Source organism: Polypterus senegalus, chromosome 8, assembly GCF_016835505.1.
Source record: "Polypterus senegalus isolate Bchr_013 chromosome 8, ASM1683550v1, whole genome shotgun sequence".
Taxonomy (NCBI): Eukaryota; Metazoa; Chordata; class Cladistia; order Polypteriformes; family Polypteridae; genus Polypterus; species Polypterus senegalus.
Genome location: NC_053161.1, coordinates 169892008 through 169911754, shown reverse-complemented (window position 1 = coordinate 169911754; position 19747 = coordinate 169892008). Strand labels below are relative to the sequence as shown.

Genomic DNA, 19747 nt, shown 5'->3' with positions numbered 1-19747 from the left:
CATTCAACACAGAGGTTTGCAGATCCTATTTCTTCCATTTACTAACTGGAATTGTTTTGGCACAGGATGAATTCCAAAGAAGGATTGACGAAGCATACAAAGCAATCATTGACAATTTTGGTATATGGTCGAACAAAAAAGAAGCACGATGCTAACCTACAAGCTGTGCTGGCAAGGACATGCCAGAGGAGTGTAGTTCTAAAGCCTGAAAAAAGTGTTATGTGTGTATTGGAAGTCAGTTACTTAGGTGGCATACTGATTTGCAATAGCATTGAACCTGACTTAGAAAAAGTTAAGGCTGTAAAAGAAATTGAGCCACAACAAAATAAAGCTAAACTAGAAACAATTCTGGAGATGGTCAACTATCTCTCCAGATTTGCTCCAAGATTCTCAGAGGTTAATGCACCCTTGAAATAAGACATTGAGTTTGTATGAGATGAAATACATAACACTACATTCCAGCAGGTGAAAGACCTGATTACAAAGGAGCCAGGACTCAATCTTGTCTACTGTTACCTGAACAAGGAGTAACAATTACAAGTTGATGCTTCAAAGACTCGCCTTGGCACAGTACTTCTGTAAGAAGGTAAACCAATTGCTTATGCCTCAAAGTCTGTGAGCAGCATGGAACAGAATTATGCTGAGATTGAGGAGGAGCAGTTTTTGGGTGTAAATGTTTTCACCAGTATGTGTATAGTAACAACAACAACAACAACATTTATTTATATAGCACATTTTCATACAAACAGTAGCTCAAAGTGCTTTACATATTAAAGAATAGAAAAATGAAAGACATAATTATAAAAAATAAATCAACATTAACATCGAATAAGAGTAAGGTTCAATGGCCAGGGGACAGAAAAACAAAAACTCCAGACGGCTGGAGAAAAAATAAAATCTGTAGGGATTCCAGACCATGATACCGCCCAGTCCCCTCTGGGCATTCTACCTAACATAAATGAAACAGTCCTCTTTGGATTTAGGGTTCTCACGGAAGGGCTTGATGATGATGATGGTCACGTAGACTTCTTCCTTTTAATCCGTCCATCATTGTTGGAGCATCATGAAGCTTTGAGTAGGTGGAGGTGGCGCAGGTCACCACCACAAAGAAACCGGAAAAAGAAACAGAAAGAGAGTAGGGGTCAGTACCGATTTTAGAGCCACCATGAATAGTTGTTATGATGAATTGAACATACAGAGTATCAGGATTAAGTTAAATTACGATTAAAATGAAGTTATAAAAGGCCATGTTAAAGTAATGTGTTTTCAGCAGTGTTTTAAAGTGCTCTACTGTATCAGCCTGGCGAATTCCTATTGGCAGGCTATTCCAGATTTTAGGTGCATAACAGCAGAAGGCCGCCTCACCACTTCTTTTAAGTTTTGTTCTTGGAATTCTAAGGAGACACTCATTTGAGGATCTGAGGTTACGATTTGGAATATAAGGTGTCAGACATTCCGATATATAAGATGGGGCGAGATTATTTAAGGCTTTATAAACCATAAGCAGAATTTTAAAGTCAATTCTGAATGACACAGGTAACCAGTGTAGTGACATAAGACTGGTGTGATGTGTTCTGATTTTCTTTTCCTAGTTAGGATTCTAGCAGCTGCATTCTGCACTAGTTGCAAACGATTTATATCTTTTTTGGGTAGTCCTGAGAGGAGTGCATTACAGTAATCTAGTCGACTGAAAACAAACGCGTGAACTAATTTCTCAGCATCTTTCAGTGATAAAGAGGTCTAACTTTACTTATGTTTCTTAAGTGAAAAATGCTGTCCTAATGATCTGATTAATATGTGATTTAAAATTCAGATTACAGTCAACAATCACCCCTAAGCTTTTACCTCCGTCTTGACTTTTAATCCTAATGTATCCAGTTTATTTCTAATAGCCTCATTGTATCCATTATTGCTGATCACTAAAATTTCAGTTTTCTCTTTATTTAACTTGAGAAAATTACTATTCATCCATTCTGAGATACTAGTCAGACATTGTGTTAGTGAATCAATAGAATGGGGTCATCAGGTGCTATTGATAAGTACAGCTGTGTGTCATCAGCATAGCTGTGGTAGCTCACGTTGTGCCCTGAGATAATCTGACCTAACGGAAGCATGTAGATTGAGAATAACAGCGGACCCAGGATAGAGCCTTGTGGAACACCATATTGGATATCATGTGTCTTCGAGTTGTAATTCCCACAACTAACAAAATATTTTCTCCCTGTCAGGTAGGATTCAAACCAATTTAAGACACTGCCAGAGAGGCCCACCCATTGACTAAGGCGATTTCTAAGAATGTTGTGATCAATGGTGTCAAATGCAGCACTCAGATCTAAGAGGATGAGAACAGATAAATGGCCTCTGTCTGCATTTACCCGCAAGTCATTTACTACTTTAACGAGTGCAGTTTCTGTGCTGTGATTTGTTCTAAAACCTGACTGAAATTTATCAAGAATAGCATGTTTATTTAGGTGGTCATTTAACTGCATAATGACTGCCTTCTCTAGAACTTTACTTAAGAAGGGCAAGTTAGAGATGGGTCTAAAATTTTCAAGAGCCGAGGGGTCAAGATTATGTTTCTTAAGTAGGGGTTTAACTACAGCAGTCTTAAGACAGTCTGGGAAGACCCCAGTATCTAGTGACGAATTTACTATGTCAAGAACATTATCAATTAGCACGCCTGATACTTCTTTGAAAAACCTTGTTGGTATCGGGTCAAGGACGAGGTGGAGGGTTTTAATTGAGATATTATTTTTGTAAATCAGGTAAATCTATCCTAGTGAAAGAGTTTAATTTGTTTATAACAGGATGTTGGGGTTTAGGGGATCCTTAGTGTTGGGGAGATATACTATGTTATTTCTAATATCATTAATTTTTGATTGAAGAATACAGCGACAGCCTCACAGGTTTCACTGGAAGCACTTAGGAGGCATTCCTTTGAGCTACCTGGGTTTAGTAGGTGATCAATTGTTGAAAATAAGACTCTAGGATTACTAGCATTGTTATTTATAATATTAGAGAAATAGCAGCGTCTCTCAAGACGGACAGTGTTATTGTATTCTGTTATTTTGACTTTTAATATTTCGTGGTGGATAGTAAGTTTACTCTTCCTCCATTGACGCTCAGCTCTACGGCATGTTCTCTTTAAATCAGACACTCTTTGGGTCTTCCATGGTATACCAATGCTAGAAGATTTTTTCACTGTCTTTTCAGGTGCAACTATGTCAACAGCAGCTCTCACTTTAGAATTAAATCTTTCCACCTTACTATTTACATTGTCCTCGCTATTATAGCTGGCACTATAAACGGACTGATTGCTTAAAATGTTTGTAAGTTTTAAAGCTGCTGCGAATCAAAGAAGCGTTTTTAACAATATGCTTCTCATGAGTTTTTTTATCATTATTTCTATATTAAAAAGTAGAAGAAAATGGTCTGATAGACCAATATCAATGATCTGTTTTATATCAACTTTCAGTCCTTTAGTAATCACTAAGTCTAATGTATGACCTGCTTTATGTGTAGGCAGTAGGCAGTAGGAATATTATTGTGGAGTCTGACCACAAGCCACTAGAGTCCATACTTATGAAGCCCCTTTCTGTAGCTTCACCACATTTGCAATTAACGAACTTATAGTTTCAAAAATATGATTTTGTGATTCAATACCATCCAGGCAAAGAAACTCCAGTAGCTGACACACTTTCTAGGAAGTCAATAGCATATGACGATGATTCACTAAGTGTAGGTATGGATGCTGAGATACACTTAGCCTACCCGTGAATGAAGGGAAATTATCTGAAATAAAAATAGTAACTGAAAAAGACCCACAGCTTATGATGCTCAAAACATGGTCCAAACAGGTTGGCCCAAAGTCAGGAAAAGATGCCCAGCACTCGTCATTGATTAGTGGAACAGCAGAGATGAAATCTCAGAGATTGATGGTATCCTTTTTAAATGGTGCCGGCACTCCAAGGTTGATGGGCAATTAGATGGCCAGCAGAGCAAACTGAGGAGAAACATGAAACAACAAGAAATCTAGACACCTATTTGTTAAACTTATTGATATTGTTCCACTGTTCACTGCAACAGAACGTAAGCCTGAGGATCGTCTCCTCTTAATACGGTACTATATCTGGTACAGCTTGAACGGTACTGTCTCAGGTACACTGCAACTGGCCCACAGTGTTTGAAGCGGGGTTTGAACCCACAACCTCAGGGTTTGAAGTCCAAAGCCTTTAGCACTGGATGATGGCATCTTGTCAGACACTCAGATTCCCCATGCAACATTCTAAACAAAAGAGAGTGGAAGATGAACATTTTTGTTCTGTGGAATATGTGAATAGAGTAGCTCCAGTAGTCATAGGTACACTGGGAACCATCGAGACTGAATTCCAAGAGCAGCTGGACAAATTCCAACTCCTGTAAAGTCAGTGTGAAAAAAATCTAGAAGATCGCACTTCACAACACTGCCTGCATTCTTCGACGAGTCCCCAGTTGAAGGTGAATTTAAAGATTGAGAGGTCTGGTTGATCTCTGGCAAATGCACCAGCATTCTGTACAGCGCTGTTAGGAGGGTATAATTATAATAATAATAGTAATAATTATTGACATGACTGGCACCTGACATTAAGATTGTGCTGCTTCTTCTCACTCAGGTCACCCTCGTTTTTCATTTGTCTCCTGTCTGTCAAATGAGATCACCTTGTGTAAATGTGTGAAGTCTGTGTGATTGATAGCTTTTGGTGAAGAGTCATAATTTGAACCCATGTTCTTTTCATCTAGTATTTTTTAAAATTTTCTCTGAATATTTACAGTAATATTTGTAAAAGCTTGTAAATGTCCTGCAATATTTAATCCACTCACTTTGTGTCCTCTGGACTGTCCAAACTGATGTTTAAAAAAAACAGACAAAGTGGCCCTGGAAGCACCTCAGTGCCCAGTGGACTGGACTTTAGAATGCCGACAGCCCAGTTGAAGCTTGTCCTCCTGCATTATTACAAATTAGTAGAAGAAATAAGAAAACTGAGCTCAACAACACCGAGGCCTTTACTGGTATAAATGCCAAAGGGGTTGGACGGGCAACCGGACCAGAGAAGGGGATGGTTCCTCACTCGGCTGACAGATGGGCATCCCGACCAGGAAAAAGGAAGGAGCCAGACCCAGAAGCAAAGGCAGGAGAAGATGGATGGACAGCTCACCAGAAGAAGTCGTCGTTGGGGACTCTTTATTCTCCCAAGACGCTAGATTGTAGTGGCCCTGGATATTGGTGCCCGGTAGGGCATGCTGAGAAGCGTAGTCTGGAAACACAGCTCTTCTGGGGCCCCTGAGTGCCACAAGGGGACACTGTCAGGAGATGCGCTCCCTAAAATGGGACTTCTGTATGACCCACAAGTACTTTCTTTGGGCAGTGGCCCTGGCACCGGAAGTAATCCCATTGCGGTGGTGAGAGGAATTATGAGGAGAATCGAATTGGGGAGAGAAAAAGGAAACCTGTCCTTGTGCATTTTTTTTGAGGTATTGGTAATAACACTATCCATTATTTGAACCATGGACTCAGTGTGTGTTGGTATTGGGTTTTCTCTTGGGAAATCTCTTGTTTTTCTCCCTCCACCCATTGTCACCTTTAACAAGTCCATCTGGTCATGGGAGTGCAAGATGCTTTGAAATTCCAGTTTTAATGTCCACATGTCAGTTTGAATGATTTCTCACCAGTCAGTACCGCATGGAGACAGGAGACACAGTCAAGTAAGTATAAGCTTACTGTAAAGGATACCAGTCATCTTGGGTTCAAACAGCATTTCAGTGAAAAATAAAAAATGCAGCAGTCATTGAATCTTCGTGCCTTGTGTCTTTCTGTCTATCTGTCCATCCTCATGTTCTCACTTCTCTCTCTTTATCTTCACAGGCTCAAGACATGTGGTCTTACCTCCAGAAGTTGTTCAGCTCTCTCCTTAGTCTTCTGTTCTCCAAACTCACGACTGAATGAACTGGAACTGAAACAGAACACCATGAAGGATTCAGGAGTGGATCAGCTGTGTGAGGGTCTGAAGAGTGAAAACTGCAAATTACAGACACTGAGGTGAGTGATCAACAAGTGTGAGTGTGTGTGTGCGTGTAACAGTGTCTTTGATATTGTTCACTTTATAGATCTGACTTTTTCCCACCTAATTTCGAACACTGTGTTTAATCAGGACAGACTGTAGTGCTCCATGTAGACAGACAATTAATGTGAGGTGGACACGGTTAAGATTTCCCTTTAATAATTTAATTCATAAAGACAGTGTTTTAACACTGAGCCCCTCCCCAGAGTGTTCCTCTTGTCGTCAACTCTACCAAATTTGTTGTTTTATTTTTATCCCATAATCCTACCCAGTCCATTCTTTATTTCCGTCTTGTCCTTGTCTATGTCCTTCATTGTCACTTCACTCCCTCACACTCCTCTGATGTCCTTGCTAAAGTTTGTTAAAGTCAGTAAAACAGAATATGAAGAATAAACATGGTCAGTGGAGGAAGAAGAGCTGACCAGCGTGACTGTAGACAAGGAGGAGTGGACAACTAGGACTGGGCTGAGATGACAGATGTCACATTGAAAGCTTTTATATGTGCATTTTGAGTTATTTTGTGATTTGGTTAAAGGAGTATTCATTTGAAAGGATTTTTTTAAATCCATGTTGATTTATTTTGGCAAAGTTTATCTTTCGCTTCGTTCTTTTTTACAAGATATTTGCATTGCATCACATGGTTGCAGTCATTACTTGCATGATGACATCGAAACGGGGGTATAAATACTCCTTAATTTCTGTTAGGAATTATCCCTTTGGTTGGATTAAGAAAACAATTTTAATGTTACTTTGTTTTCTTTTCAAAACTGGCCTACCATTAGGTTTCATTTTTTTATTTTTTGAACTCTCTTTTTAGCTCTCACCTTGCTTTACCTTTTGGCTACAATTTTGCCATAAGTTGCAAATAAAAAGTACTTTTGATATGTGATTCATTTTCTCCCTTTGTGGATCTCCAGCTGCAAATATATATATATATATATATATATATATATATATAAATATATATATATATATATATATATATATATATAAATATATATATATATATATAAATATATATTGTGGTAGATAGGGCTCTCGTTCCCTTGAACCCCTGTCCACGACTCCAAACACCAGGTAAAAGTCCTCAAATTGACTTTATTAAATCTCCACAGTGTACAAAACACCCTCTCCTCCACTATACTCATATAACAATCACCAATAACAATAATACACAATCCTCCACTTCCAGATGCGTTGCCACCCTTCCACCCAGCTCAGCTCGCGTCTGGGAGCTCTCACAGTCCTTTTATATTCCCTGACCCGGAAGTGTTCCCAATCCCCAGTCCATGTGATCCTGTATCACTTCCGGGTCAGGTAAAAGTTCTTTTCTTCACCCTGGAAGCCCGTCGCTCTTCCCTTGACGAACTTCTGTGTCATAGGGCACAAATAATATATAATATATATATATATATATATATATATATATATATATATTGTGGCATCCGGCTGGGATGCCCAGGAGGACCGGAGGAGGGCTTGTACCTCCTCCAGACCGCGAGGGGGCGACCGCCCAGGTTACGTTGGGGGCCACGGGTAGAGGGCTTGGAAGCCCAGCCCTGTAGGGACCCGTGACCACCACCAGGCGGCCCCGGTGCCTGTAGAAACCTGGAGCCCAGCACTTCCGCCACACCAGGAAGTGCTGGGAAGAAGAAGACAGGGGACACCCGGAGTGTTTCCGGGTGCCTAGCCGGCACTTCCGCCACACTGGGGCGTGTCTGCGGAGGAATGCCGGGAAACAGCTATTTAAGGGGCCACCTCCCTTCATTCAAGGCGGAAGTCGGGTGGAAGAGAGACGGAGCTGGAAAGGCTATTGGACTGTGTGCCCTGGACATTGGGGAAACAGTGCAAGAGGCACTGGGACGTGCACTAAACTGTAAATATAATTGTAAATAAACGTGTGTTGGGTGAATAACGTTGTCCGTCTGTGTGTGTCCGGGTTCAAGTCCACAATATATATATAATAATAATATATATATATTTAAAAAAAACACAGAATATGTATGCCATCCCTGTGTCTGTTTGGGTTTCTTACTGGTGCTCTGGTCTCCTCCCACAGTCCAAAAACGTGCAGGTTAGGTGGACTGGCAACGATACATTGGCATGTGTATGTGCATGTGTACATGTGTGTGTTCACTCTGTAATGGGTCGGTGCTCTGTCAAGTGGTTGTTCTTGCCTGCACTAGTTACTTTATAGGATTGTCTACGGCCTTGATCATGCTGAGGATAAGCAGTTGTTGAAAATGGATGGATGGTTAATGTTATTGAACTTTAGAGTCAGGAATTTGAGCTGAATAAATATCAAAAATTTCATAATACATGAATGAAGAATGGTGTAAAAGGGAATCTATGATAAATTCCTATCAGTTTGTGTCTTGTTTTCACTCAAGGAAATAACAACTTGGACCTGCTGTATTCAAACAGCAAAGTTGCCTTTAAATGTAATCTACTGGCACCTTTAGGCAAATCTGAGCATAACCTGAGTCATCTTATTCTCATCTCCATGCCTGTTATTAAACAACTGCCTGTTATCACAGGAATAGTGAGGAAGTGGAGCCTGGAGGCTTAAATGGCTCTGAATGACTGCATTAGTCTCACTGCATCACAGACCATATTAACTTCTGTGTCGATACAGTGGTACCCACAAAGAGAGTGAGTTGCTTTCCAAATAACAAACCCTGGATTACTAAAGAGCTAAAAGGTCTCCTGAATGAGAAAAAGAAAGCATTCAAATCCGGTGACAAAGAGGCTCTGAAGAACACCAACCGAGTGCTGAAGAAAATGCTGAGTGAAGGAAAGGAAGCTTGCAAAATTAATGAAAAAAACAAATTTACTCAGAATAACATGAAGGATGTCTGGAATGGACTGTGCATTACTACTGGACTCCAGCAATCCAAGGCTCAGGTGCTAGAATGGAATGAGAACAAAGCTCATGTCCTGAACCAATTTCCAAATGATTTTTTCTCCCACTGCCACCTTCTTCCAATGACCAGTCTCCCCATACCATCCCTACTACATCAATCACTCCTAGCATTTTCTCTGGAATGGCTAGTACTGAGTCCACCTCTGACCATCAGCGTGGACTGTCCATAACTGAAGACCAAGTAAACAGACAACCAAAGAAGCTACACACAGGAAAACCTGTAGTACCAGACGGAGTCAGTCCTCAAGTTGTTTAGGCCTGTGTTTACCAATTTATGGTGTCCTCTGTCACCTGTTCAGTTTGTCCTTAAGGCTTCAGAAAGTGCCACTGCCATAGAAAAAACCCTGCATTGTTCATGTACCAATGAAGACAAGTTCATCTGACCACTCAAATGAAGGATACTGTCATTGTTAAAGTCATGTCAAATCATCATATTGTGTTATTTTCTAACCCATTGAATTCACATCAAGGGGTTGTAACCTACCCCAGAAAGCATTGGGCGGAAGGAAGGAACAGTTCCTGGACTTGGCCCAACCAGTGTCAAAGACCACATGTTAATTTTAATGACTCTCCAACTGTCAGTACAGCATGAAGGCAGGAGATGTTGTCAGGCATATAGCGCCTTGCTTTATAAGAATAGCAGGAGTTTCAGATTCAAACTGGATTTCAGTGAAAAGTCAAAATCCCAGCGGTCATTAAAATCATTGCATTGCATGTTCTTTTGTGTGACCTTCTGTTCCTCTTCATGTTCTCACTTCTCTCTCTTCTCCACAGCCTCATGATATGTCATCTTACCTCAACATGTTGCAAAGCTCTCTCCTCAGTCTTCTCTTCTGAAAATTCACAACTGACTGAACTGAATATGAGCAACAACAAAATAGAAGATTCAGGCATGGAGCAGCTGTGTGAGGGGCTGATGAGTGAAAAAAGCAAATTAGAGAAACTAAGGTTAGTGAGTAATAAGACTGTATGTATTTTTATATTTGTGTGAGTGTGCGTATTGAAGTTTATTTCTTCTGACTTCGTAGATGTGACTGTTTAACACCCAAAAACAAACAGATTGTTTTATCAAGACAGACTGCAGTAACACATGATGTAGGTCTAGTAGTATCCAACGAACTAAAAGATAGTTTTTTCAGTGTGAATAAGAGTAGTGATATGGTCAGGAGTGTCAAGCTGGGCCTTGGTGACACTGTATTTCATGTCATTTGTGCATATGATCCTCTGGTGGGCTGTGAGGAAGAGGAGAAATATGTTTTCTGGGCAAAAATGTATGATGAGTTTAGGGCAGTACAAGAGGGAGAAAAGGTGATTGTTAGTGATGATCTAAATGGGCATGTGGGAAAGAGTAGAGTGATGACAGAAGAGAGTATGGAGTATGGAAGAGAAATTCAGGAGAGAAGAGGATAGCAGATTTTTCCACAGCATCTGATTTAATAATAATTAACACATTTTTTAAAAAGAATGTAAATCTGCTTGGGACTTGAAGTAGTGGAGGAAGGGAAAGCCAAATAGAATTTCTAATGTGAAGAAAATCTCATTTGAAAGAGATAAAGAATTATAAGGTCATAAATGGGGAAAGTGTGCCAGTGCAGCATAAAGTGGTGGGGATAGACTGGAAGGAAGGGCTTAGAAACAGGTTTGGGAGAAAGTTTTAAATGAAGTGCAATCATTTGAGTGTATGGGAAAAGAATAGCAAAGTTGTATTATATGTACTGTATGTGAAGAGCGTTTTAAGTTGGACAACAGGAAGGAGCCCAACTGGGAAGAAACAGAGATGGTTGTGGGGCAGAGAGGTGCAGAATGTGATAAAGGCTAAGAAAACGGCAAGGAAGACATGGTACCAAGCAGGTAGGAAGGAAGAAAGAAAAATGTATAGACAGAGAAACAGAAAGGCAAAGAGGGCAGTGGTAAGAGCCAAGGCACAAGCATTGGAGGAGTTGTATGAAACATGTGAGACAAAAGAGGGAGAGAAAAGGATTTTTAGACTAGTGAAGGCTAGGAAAAAAAGCTACAAATGAATATAGTCAATTAAAGCAGAGGAAAGATGAGCAAGATGTGGTCTTGAGTGACTATAATAGGATCACAAATAGATGGAAGAGGTACTTTAAAAAGTAGCTGAATGAGGAAAGTCCAAGGGTAGGATTTGGGGATGGAGTCCCAAATGAATGTTGAGGACCAAGAATAAGGAGGGAGGAAGTAAAAAAGGGCACTGAAAAAAATGGATAATGGAAAGGTAACAGGGCCAGATGACATATCACTGGAAATTTGGAAGAGTTTAAGGGAAAAGGGAGTAAATGTGTTGTGGGTTCTAATGCAAAAGATCTATGAACAGGAGAGAATGTCAGAGGAGTGGAGAAACAATGTGGTTGTACCCATTTATAAGGAGAAGGGAGGGACTTTGGATTGTGGAAACTATAGAGAGATAAAGCATGTAATGAAAATTTGGGAAAGAATTATAGAGAAATTGCTTAGAATAGAAACCATCATAAGGAAGGAGCAATTTGGTTTTATGCCAGTGAGAGGAAAAACTGATGCAGTCTTTGCATTGAGACCTCTCATTGAGAAACATCAAGAAAAGCAGAAAGGATTGTATATGGTGTTTAATGATTTGGAGGAGGCTTATGGTAGAGTGCCACATCCAAGCGGTCTGGAGGTGCATGAGGGAGAAAGGAGGACCAGAAAAGTACATTATGTGAGGATTGTCAAGGATATGTATCAGGGAGTCAGGACAACCCCAGCTAGATTGCTACCAAGGATCTTCTTTAAGCACTTATCTCTTTGATCTGCTTAAGAATGTGCTGAATCATGGAATAAAAGACAGATGTCCATGTTGCAGGCTTTAAGCTGATGACATTGTGTTGAGTATCACAGAAAAGAGGAATTGGAGAGGACGTTTGAAGATAAACAGTAAGAAGACAGAATAAATGAGGTTTAATGATGATCAGGATTTAGAAGTTAGCCTGCAGTGAGATCTACTGAAACAGGTGGATACATTTAAATGTCACTGGTAGCCTTAGATGGCAAACTATATGGAAAGATAACCTTTAGAGTGTAGTGTGGCAGGAACAATTGGAAAAAGGTATCATGAGTATTGTGTGATTGAAGAATTAAGGTGAAAGTTAAAGGTATGTTTTAAGGCAGTGATAAGACCAGCAATGATGTATGTAGCTGAGACATAGACAGTGTAACAAAGGCGTTATATAGGCCTGACCCAACACAGATGGACAACAGAGGCACGTGTAAAATAAAGAAAAAGACTTTTAATTTTTCTTCACCTGTGGGCACATCTTCCCGTAATCCACACAGGCACAACACAGTCCCAAACAACACCCAAAGTAAAGCATACTAACACAGTTCTTTCTCCTTTACCACCACTCCTCCTCAAGCTTAGTCCTCCTCCTCCTCCGACTCTGGCTATCGAGTGGTGGTTTCTGGCTCCCTTTATCAGGTACCTGGAAGTGCTCCAGGTGGTTGATTGATAGCCTCCAGCTGCTCTTCCAGGTGCAGAGAAACCAGTGCCCAAAGGGGCCAGTCATTCCTGTTGCAGCACCCCTTACGGGCCTGCGAACCCCACAGAGCTACACAGAACTCCAATCCCCATGAAGCCCTGCGGGAGTCAGAGGCACTGCTGGAACCCAGGGTTGCTGCCACCTAGCATCAGAGGAGATTCTGGGCTTCCCATCCTTGTCTCCCTGGCAGATGTGGTGAAGAGGCGTCCCGGCCAGCCATGGGCCTCGGCCATGATATTATAGTCATGGGGACTTTAATTATCCAAATATTAACTGGGATAACCTTGCAGATGGAGGAGCACAAGCGCTGGATTTTTAGAAGTAATCAGCGACTGTTTTTTAACACAGCATGTTAAAGCACCAACACGGGGTGAAGCCTGTCTGGATTTAGTATTCTGTAATAATCAGGATAGAATTGAGGGTGTAGAGGTGATTGAACCACTAGGGTCATGTGACCATAATATAATACAATTCTCAGTATTTTGTAAGAGTACAGATGAAAAGACTAAAATTGTTCAGTTGAACTTTGTAAGGCTAATTTTGAGCAGATGCGACAAAGTCTAAGTAGGATAGACTGGGATAAGCTTTTAAATGTGGAGACAGTCGAGGAGCAGTGGAACAAGTTTAAAAATGTTTTACATGTAATGAAGGACAGATACATACCTAAATTTGGAATTAATAGGAAACTAAAAAACTCCACGAAGGATTAATAAAGATTTAAAAAGAAGTTGCAAAGGAAAAAACTGCTGTATAAGGCATATAAGACTAATGACTGCAAAGAGAACCGTAGCGCATATGAGAACATGAGGGCAACCATTAAGAAGGATATCAGAGAGGCTAAAAGACAGTTGGAGAGGAATATAGCAGATAAGGCGAAAGAAGACCCCAAGAGATTCTTTCAGTATTTTAGTAGTAAAAGAACAGTTAAGGAGGAGGTCAAGTTCATCAGGAATAGTAAAGGGGAATTAAAAGATACAGACAATGAAATAGCAGATGCCCTAAACTTACATTTTTCTGAGGTGTTTACAAGTGAGCAAGTGGATAACCTCCCAGAGGTAAACGCGACTACTAAGGAGGTACTGAGGGATTTGGAAATTGTAGAGGGAGAAGTGCTGCTCAGATTAAATAAGATAAAATCAAACAAATCACCAGGCCCAGATAATATTTATCCTCGTGTTCTTAAGGAGGCTAGTGAGTACAGATATAAACCCTTGACACATATTTTTAGGAAGTCACTGTGCACTGGAGAGATTCCAAAGGACTGGAAAATGGCAAATATCATCCCATTATATAAAAAGGGTGACAGGGCAGATCCAAGCAACTATAGGCCAGTAAGCTTAACAAGCATCACAGGAAAATTAATGGAAGGAATTATTAAGGATAAGATTGAGCAACACATGACAAGGACAGGAGTTATTCTGAACAGTCAGCATGGGTTCAGAAGAGGGAGGTCGTGTTTTACTAACGTTGGAATTCTATGAGGTTGCAACAAAAGCATACGATCAAAGTGGAGCTTATGATATTATTTATCTGGACTTTCAGAAAGCATTTGATAAGGTGCCACATGAGAGGTTGGGCATCAAGTTAAAAGAAGTGGGAGTTCAGGGTGATGTTTGTAGATGGGTGCAGAATTGGCTCAGACACTGGAAGCAGAGGGTGATGGTGTGAGGAACCTCATCAGAACTGGCCGATGTTAAGAGTGGTGTTCCACAGGGGTCAGTGCTAGGGCCGTTGCTACTTTTAATATATATAAATGATTTAGATAGGAATATAAGTAACAAGCTGGTTAAGTTTGCAGATGATACCAAGATAGGTGGATTAGCAGATAATTTGGAATCCGTTATATCATTACAGAAGGACTTGGGTAGCATACAGGCTTGGGCAGATTTGTGGCAAATGAAATTTAATGTCAGTAAATGTAAAGTATTACACATAGGAAGTAAAAATATTAGGTTTGAATACACAATGGGTGGTCGGAAAATCGAGAGTACACCTTATGAGAAGGATTTAGGAGTCATAGTGGACTCCAAGCTATCAACTTCAAACAGTGTTCAGAAGCCATTAAGAAGGCTAACAGAATGTTAGGTTATATAGCACGATGTGTGGAGTACAAGTCACAGGAGGTTATGCTCAACCTTTATAACACACTGGTGAGGCCTCATCTTGAGTACTGTGTGCAGTTTTGGTCTCCAGGCTACAAAAGGACATAGCAGCACTTGAAAAGGTCCAGAGAAGAGCAACTAGGCTGATTCCAGGTCTACAGGGGTTGAATTATAAGGAAAGATTAAAGAGCTGAGCCTTTACAGTTTAAGCAAAAGAAGATTAAGAGGTGACATGATTGAAGTGTTTAAAATTATGAAGAGAATTAATACAGTGGATTGAGACTTGTATTTTAAAATGAGTTCATCAAGAACACGGGGACACAGTTGGAAACTTGTGAAGGGTAAATTTTGCACAAACATTAGGAAGTTTTTCTTTACACAAAGAATGATAGACACTTGGAATAAGCTACCAAGTAGTGTGGTAGACAGTAAGACGTTAGGGACTTTCAAAACTCAACTTGATGTTTTCTTGGAGGAAACAAGTGGATAGGACTGGTGAGCTTTGTTGGGCTGAATGGCCTGTTCTCGCCTAGATTGTTCAAATGTTCAAAATCTGTCACAACAGTAAAGGGAGTGCAGGGGAAAAAGTTATATGTGGCAGAAATGAGAATGTGGAGATAGATGTGCAGAATTATAAAAATGAAAAATCAGAAATACAACAAAAGTGGGAGGGATATTTAAGAAAGTACAGAAACATAACTTGAAGTGGTATTAGTGGAGTGACAATGAATACATGGGCAAAAGAGTGATGGGAATGTAAGGCCAGGCGAAGAGAAAGCTAGAGAGGCCAAAGTGGAGGTGGGTGGTTAAAGTAAAAGAAGATCTAAATGAAAAGGCCTCGACTGGCTGGTGAGGAGGTGCAGGATCATGCTGTTTGGAGAGAATTTACCTAGCACATCAAACCCACATAAAAGAGGAAAAAGATGATGTGAGGTGAATACACAAGGAGATTAATAATAAAATTCCTACTGACGGCACTGTGATTCTCAGCTGACATGAAGTGGCACCCTGTTGTATTTGTAACTCACACTTGTGACTATTGTGGACGGTTTTAAAGAATAAAAACAGATCACAATAAAAGTGTAACCTATCATATGAGTTTCTAATAACTTAACGTTTTAACACACATGGTCCTTAGTTCCTTATTATATATTGTGACAGATTGGGGGCACTATTGCTCCATTGAACCCTTGTCCACGACTCCAGACACCAGGTAAAAGTCCAAACGATGACTTTATTAAATTGCCACAGTGCACAAAGCACCCTCTCCTCCACTATACTCATACAGTAACAATAATAAACACAATAATCCAATCCTCCAACTCCCAGACGTGTTGCCACCCTTCCACCCAGCTCAGCTCAGCTCACCGTCTGGGAGCTCTCATAGTCCTTTTATATTCCCTGACCCGGAAGTGTTCCCAATCCCCAGTCCATGTGATCTTGTATCACTTCCGCGTCAGGTAAAAAGTCCTTTTCTTCACCCGAAGCACGCGCTCTTCCTCTGACACACTTCCAGGTTATAGGGCACAAAGGAATCTTCGGTCCTCCCTGCAGCTCCCTCTTGCGGCCCCTGTGGTATCCAGCAGGGTTGAGGATAAAACTACAAAGTCCATGACTCCCTGCTGGTCTTGGGACACCTCCATCCTGCAGGAGGGCTCCATCTGGCAGCCTGGGGTATTGGCCAGAATGATAAGCCGCCAAAGATCACAATATATTATTAATTATTAATATATTATTAATAATATATTATTAATATATTATAGATTATATGTGATCAGAGGTCCAAATCCTTCGCCTCACAAATCCTTCTTTTGCTCATTTCAGTGCCTCACATCTTGGTCAAGATCTTCCTAAATGTCAACAGATAATAAAATGTCCAAATAAAACTGTTAATATTCTGACATTCACTATGTGCTCATTATGATGAAGTCACACTACCCCTGTACTCTTCTGGTCACTCTGCTCACTCCATGATTCTCAGCAACTCAAATCTGCAATACTGATCAAGAGTAGGTGGAACAGAGAGGCCACAGATTAGCTACAGAATGGCTTTGACTTGATTTGAACTTCATACATTGGTCAATGGCAGCAGTCAATTTGTTAGGTCACAATGGCTGAGAACAGAAATGCCAAATGTCAGTCTTGCTTCCAGTGTGTCAATTATCCCAAAGGCATGTCAATTGTTTGTCCTTGGGGATTCACAATATATCTAAAAAGTGTCCTCTTCATCTAATTAGTCTGACATCATGAGAGTCAATCAGGACAAGCAGTTGAATATAAAATTCTCCAACATCCAGCAGTGACCAGCATGTCAAGTAGGTGTTTAGGATTGCATTCTGCAAATCAGACAAAGTGTCCACATGTCCCAAGTCCTTAATGACAGACAAAAATCCCAGTTTGTTACCCTCCCCTCATTGTCACTTTAACAAGTCCATCTAGTCACTCAAGTGGAGGATTCTCTGAATTTTATTTGTTTCTTTCATTTTTGTTCAGCGTTAATGTCCACATGTCTGTCTGAGTGGCTTCTCGCCAATCAGTACAGAGTGAAGGCTGGGGTCATTGTCAGGTATATACTTTATAAGAACAGCAATGGTTTCAGGTTCAGAATGCATTTCAGAAAAAGTCAAAATTCCAGAAGTCATTGACCCTTTGATCACTGTATCATTCTGTCTGTCTGTCGTCTCTCTTCCCTCCTCATGTCCTAACTTCTCTTTGTTATCTCCACAGCCTGTCTGATTGTTGTCTCACCTCCAGATGTTGCTCAGCTCTCTCCTCAGTCCTTTCTTCTCCACACTCACTGCTGACTGAGCTGAAGTTGGACAACAACAAACTGGGAGATTCAGGAGCTCGTCAGCTGTGCAAGGGTTTGAGGAATCCAAACCGTAAATTAAATTCACTGATGTGAGTAAAGAGGTTAAGGTGTGTGGGGTTATGAAGTCACACCTAACATCTTGATGGAAGAACTGACCCCAGAATGCCATATGGACTGACTGAAGAAAGGTGGAGGAAAGACAGTGAGACAAGAAGGACAAAGGTGGACAGAGGTGACAGACAGGAAGGAGAAAAAACAAAATGGGAGATGATAGAAGGAAACAGACAGGAAGAAGATAAAGGAGAAGTATGAGATGAAGAGACAAAAGTAATAGAGGACAAGGTGGATATTAGTTCTAGAAATGACATGTAGAGGGAAAAGGACAACGTGAGGAGATATGACAGGGTCAGGACAGCAGGCAGAGTGAACAGGAGGAGAAGTAGAAGTAGTTCTGGGGTTATTTGGAACTAACAAGAAAGAAAAGAGTCAATGTCAGTGGACAGGGAGGTGAGGGACCAACAAAAAGAAACAAAATGAGAGAAACTATGAGGAGACATGAAAGTGAAGTGGAGTGGGAAAGAAAATAATAAAGAGAGAGACTGAACTTTAATTAACACAGTGGGATAGAGAAAGTGACCACAGATGACAGCATATCAACTGGACAGGCTGTTGTTCTGGCAGCACAAAATAGCAAAAGGGTGAAATCTCCAAAATAGCCCATAAAATTGATCTCTCTCCAAGACAGGACAGACCACAGGAAAACAGGAGGCTTCAGGAGGTTTGTTAACAAAATGTAAAAGGGGCTGTCAAAGGCAATCCAAAAATTACATTCCACAAATCATAATCCGTAAGAAAATCCAAATTCCAGAGAAAAGGTTCAAAGACAATAATCAGAACTTTTAAAAAAAAATAATACTCACAAGAATCCACAAAAACAAGATGAACTGCACAAATAACTTTAAATAGGAGCTAGGGAGAAAACTGAGCCTGACCTGACTAGAACATCTTCTGTATAGAATGGGCAGTAAAATGAGACCAAAGCAACAGGCTTTCAGAGGAAGATGATCCAGCTGGACAGTGAACTGTGTAACCAGCAGGCCTACCCACGCACATCACACTCACAAATCATGTGACTTAGATGACTAGAGACTATGAGATAAACTCTGGTAAGGTGACCTCACAGAGTGTTTAACTGAGATACTGCAGTGTGTGAGGTGGAGTTCTCTTGTGTTTGTAACTCACACTTTTGCTCTTCACAGGCTGTCTAACAATGAGATCAGTGACAGTGAGAAGGAGAACCTGAGGTCACTACAGAAGGAGCTGAAAGGAACTGGACAGCAGGTCAATATCAAGATATGAGAAGACTGGACATGCTGATCAACTGACCCAGTAATGGCGTCCCCTGTCCACTCCCTCTAAATTCTCCTCTTTATTCTTTTATAATTATATCATCCCTGCTCCACATATAATAAACTCTACAAGTCCTCTTCTCAGTTTGCTTGCTTCTTCTTTAAACTTCTTGCATTTGTCCAGCCTGTCACTGGTGTCAAACTACACAAGTTCAGATCATAAACCCCTCAGATTCTCCAGCTGGAGGACCACGGCAGTTGTTTTCCTGCAAATCTAGCCTGTCGTATGGTGATGGGTGGTAAGGCCTGTCCTGGCATTGGGGACAAACACTGGGAGGATACTGGGTTATCACAGGACAAGCTTATGGTCATCTGAGAAGAAACATCACAAAACTGCTGCTCTTCTACACCATTTGGTGTTGTTTGAGTCTATGTCTGTTCCACTCTATGTCCACTCTCCTATTTGCACACAATTCCTGACTTCTGTATCTGACTTAAAAGACATTGTCATGTGCTAATTTGGATATCTGTGATACTCTCATGTCATTCACTCATCTCCAATTCATTGTCACTGCCACTGGTGTTCTCTTTAGTGAGCAGTGTATGAGAGAGAGAAGATGAGACAGAGAGAGAGAGAGACGAAAAGGGTGCAAGAAAAGGGACAACGTTGAGAAAGATGGTTAGAGAGATAGGGTTCAACAGATGGGGACTGAAGGGGTGAGTCAAGATGAGAGAGATGCAATCTATTAATGGAGGAGAGCATCTTCTTATGAAGAGATGAATATCCAAGACACATTAGAAACGAGGAGAAAGTTTAATTTCTAATGGCAGTAGCTTTGAATAAAATATGATGACAGTAAGCACCCTTATCCATGCTGAGAAGGATGAAGATCTTTATGGACAAAAAGACTAGAAGACCTTCACTATGCTCCACCTCAGTTATGATTCAAC

The 19747-nt window shown here is 40.7% G+C and overlaps 1 protein-coding gene across 2 annotated transcripts in view; it reads left to right on the top strand.

Annotated features, from left to right (window-relative positions):
* LOC120534491 (NACHT, LRR and PYD domains-containing protein 3-like) overlaps nt 1-18940 on the top strand; it is a 135129-nt gene extending 116189 nt beyond the window's left edge. For both annotated transcript variants that reach the window (XM_039762090.1, XM_039762092.1), the window contains 4 exons: nt 5903-6076; nt 9796-9969; nt 17363-17536; nt 18707-18940. In XM_039762090.1, the coding sequence (XP_039618024.1) occupies nt 5903-6076; nt 9796-9969; nt 17363-17536; nt 18707-18806 (622 nt within the window). In that variant the 3' untranslated portion in view covers nt 18807-18940. The remainder of the gene's footprint in view (nt 1-5902; nt 6077-9795; nt 9970-17362; nt 17537-18706) is intronic.
* Nucleotides 18941-19747: the final 807 nt, after the last annotated feature.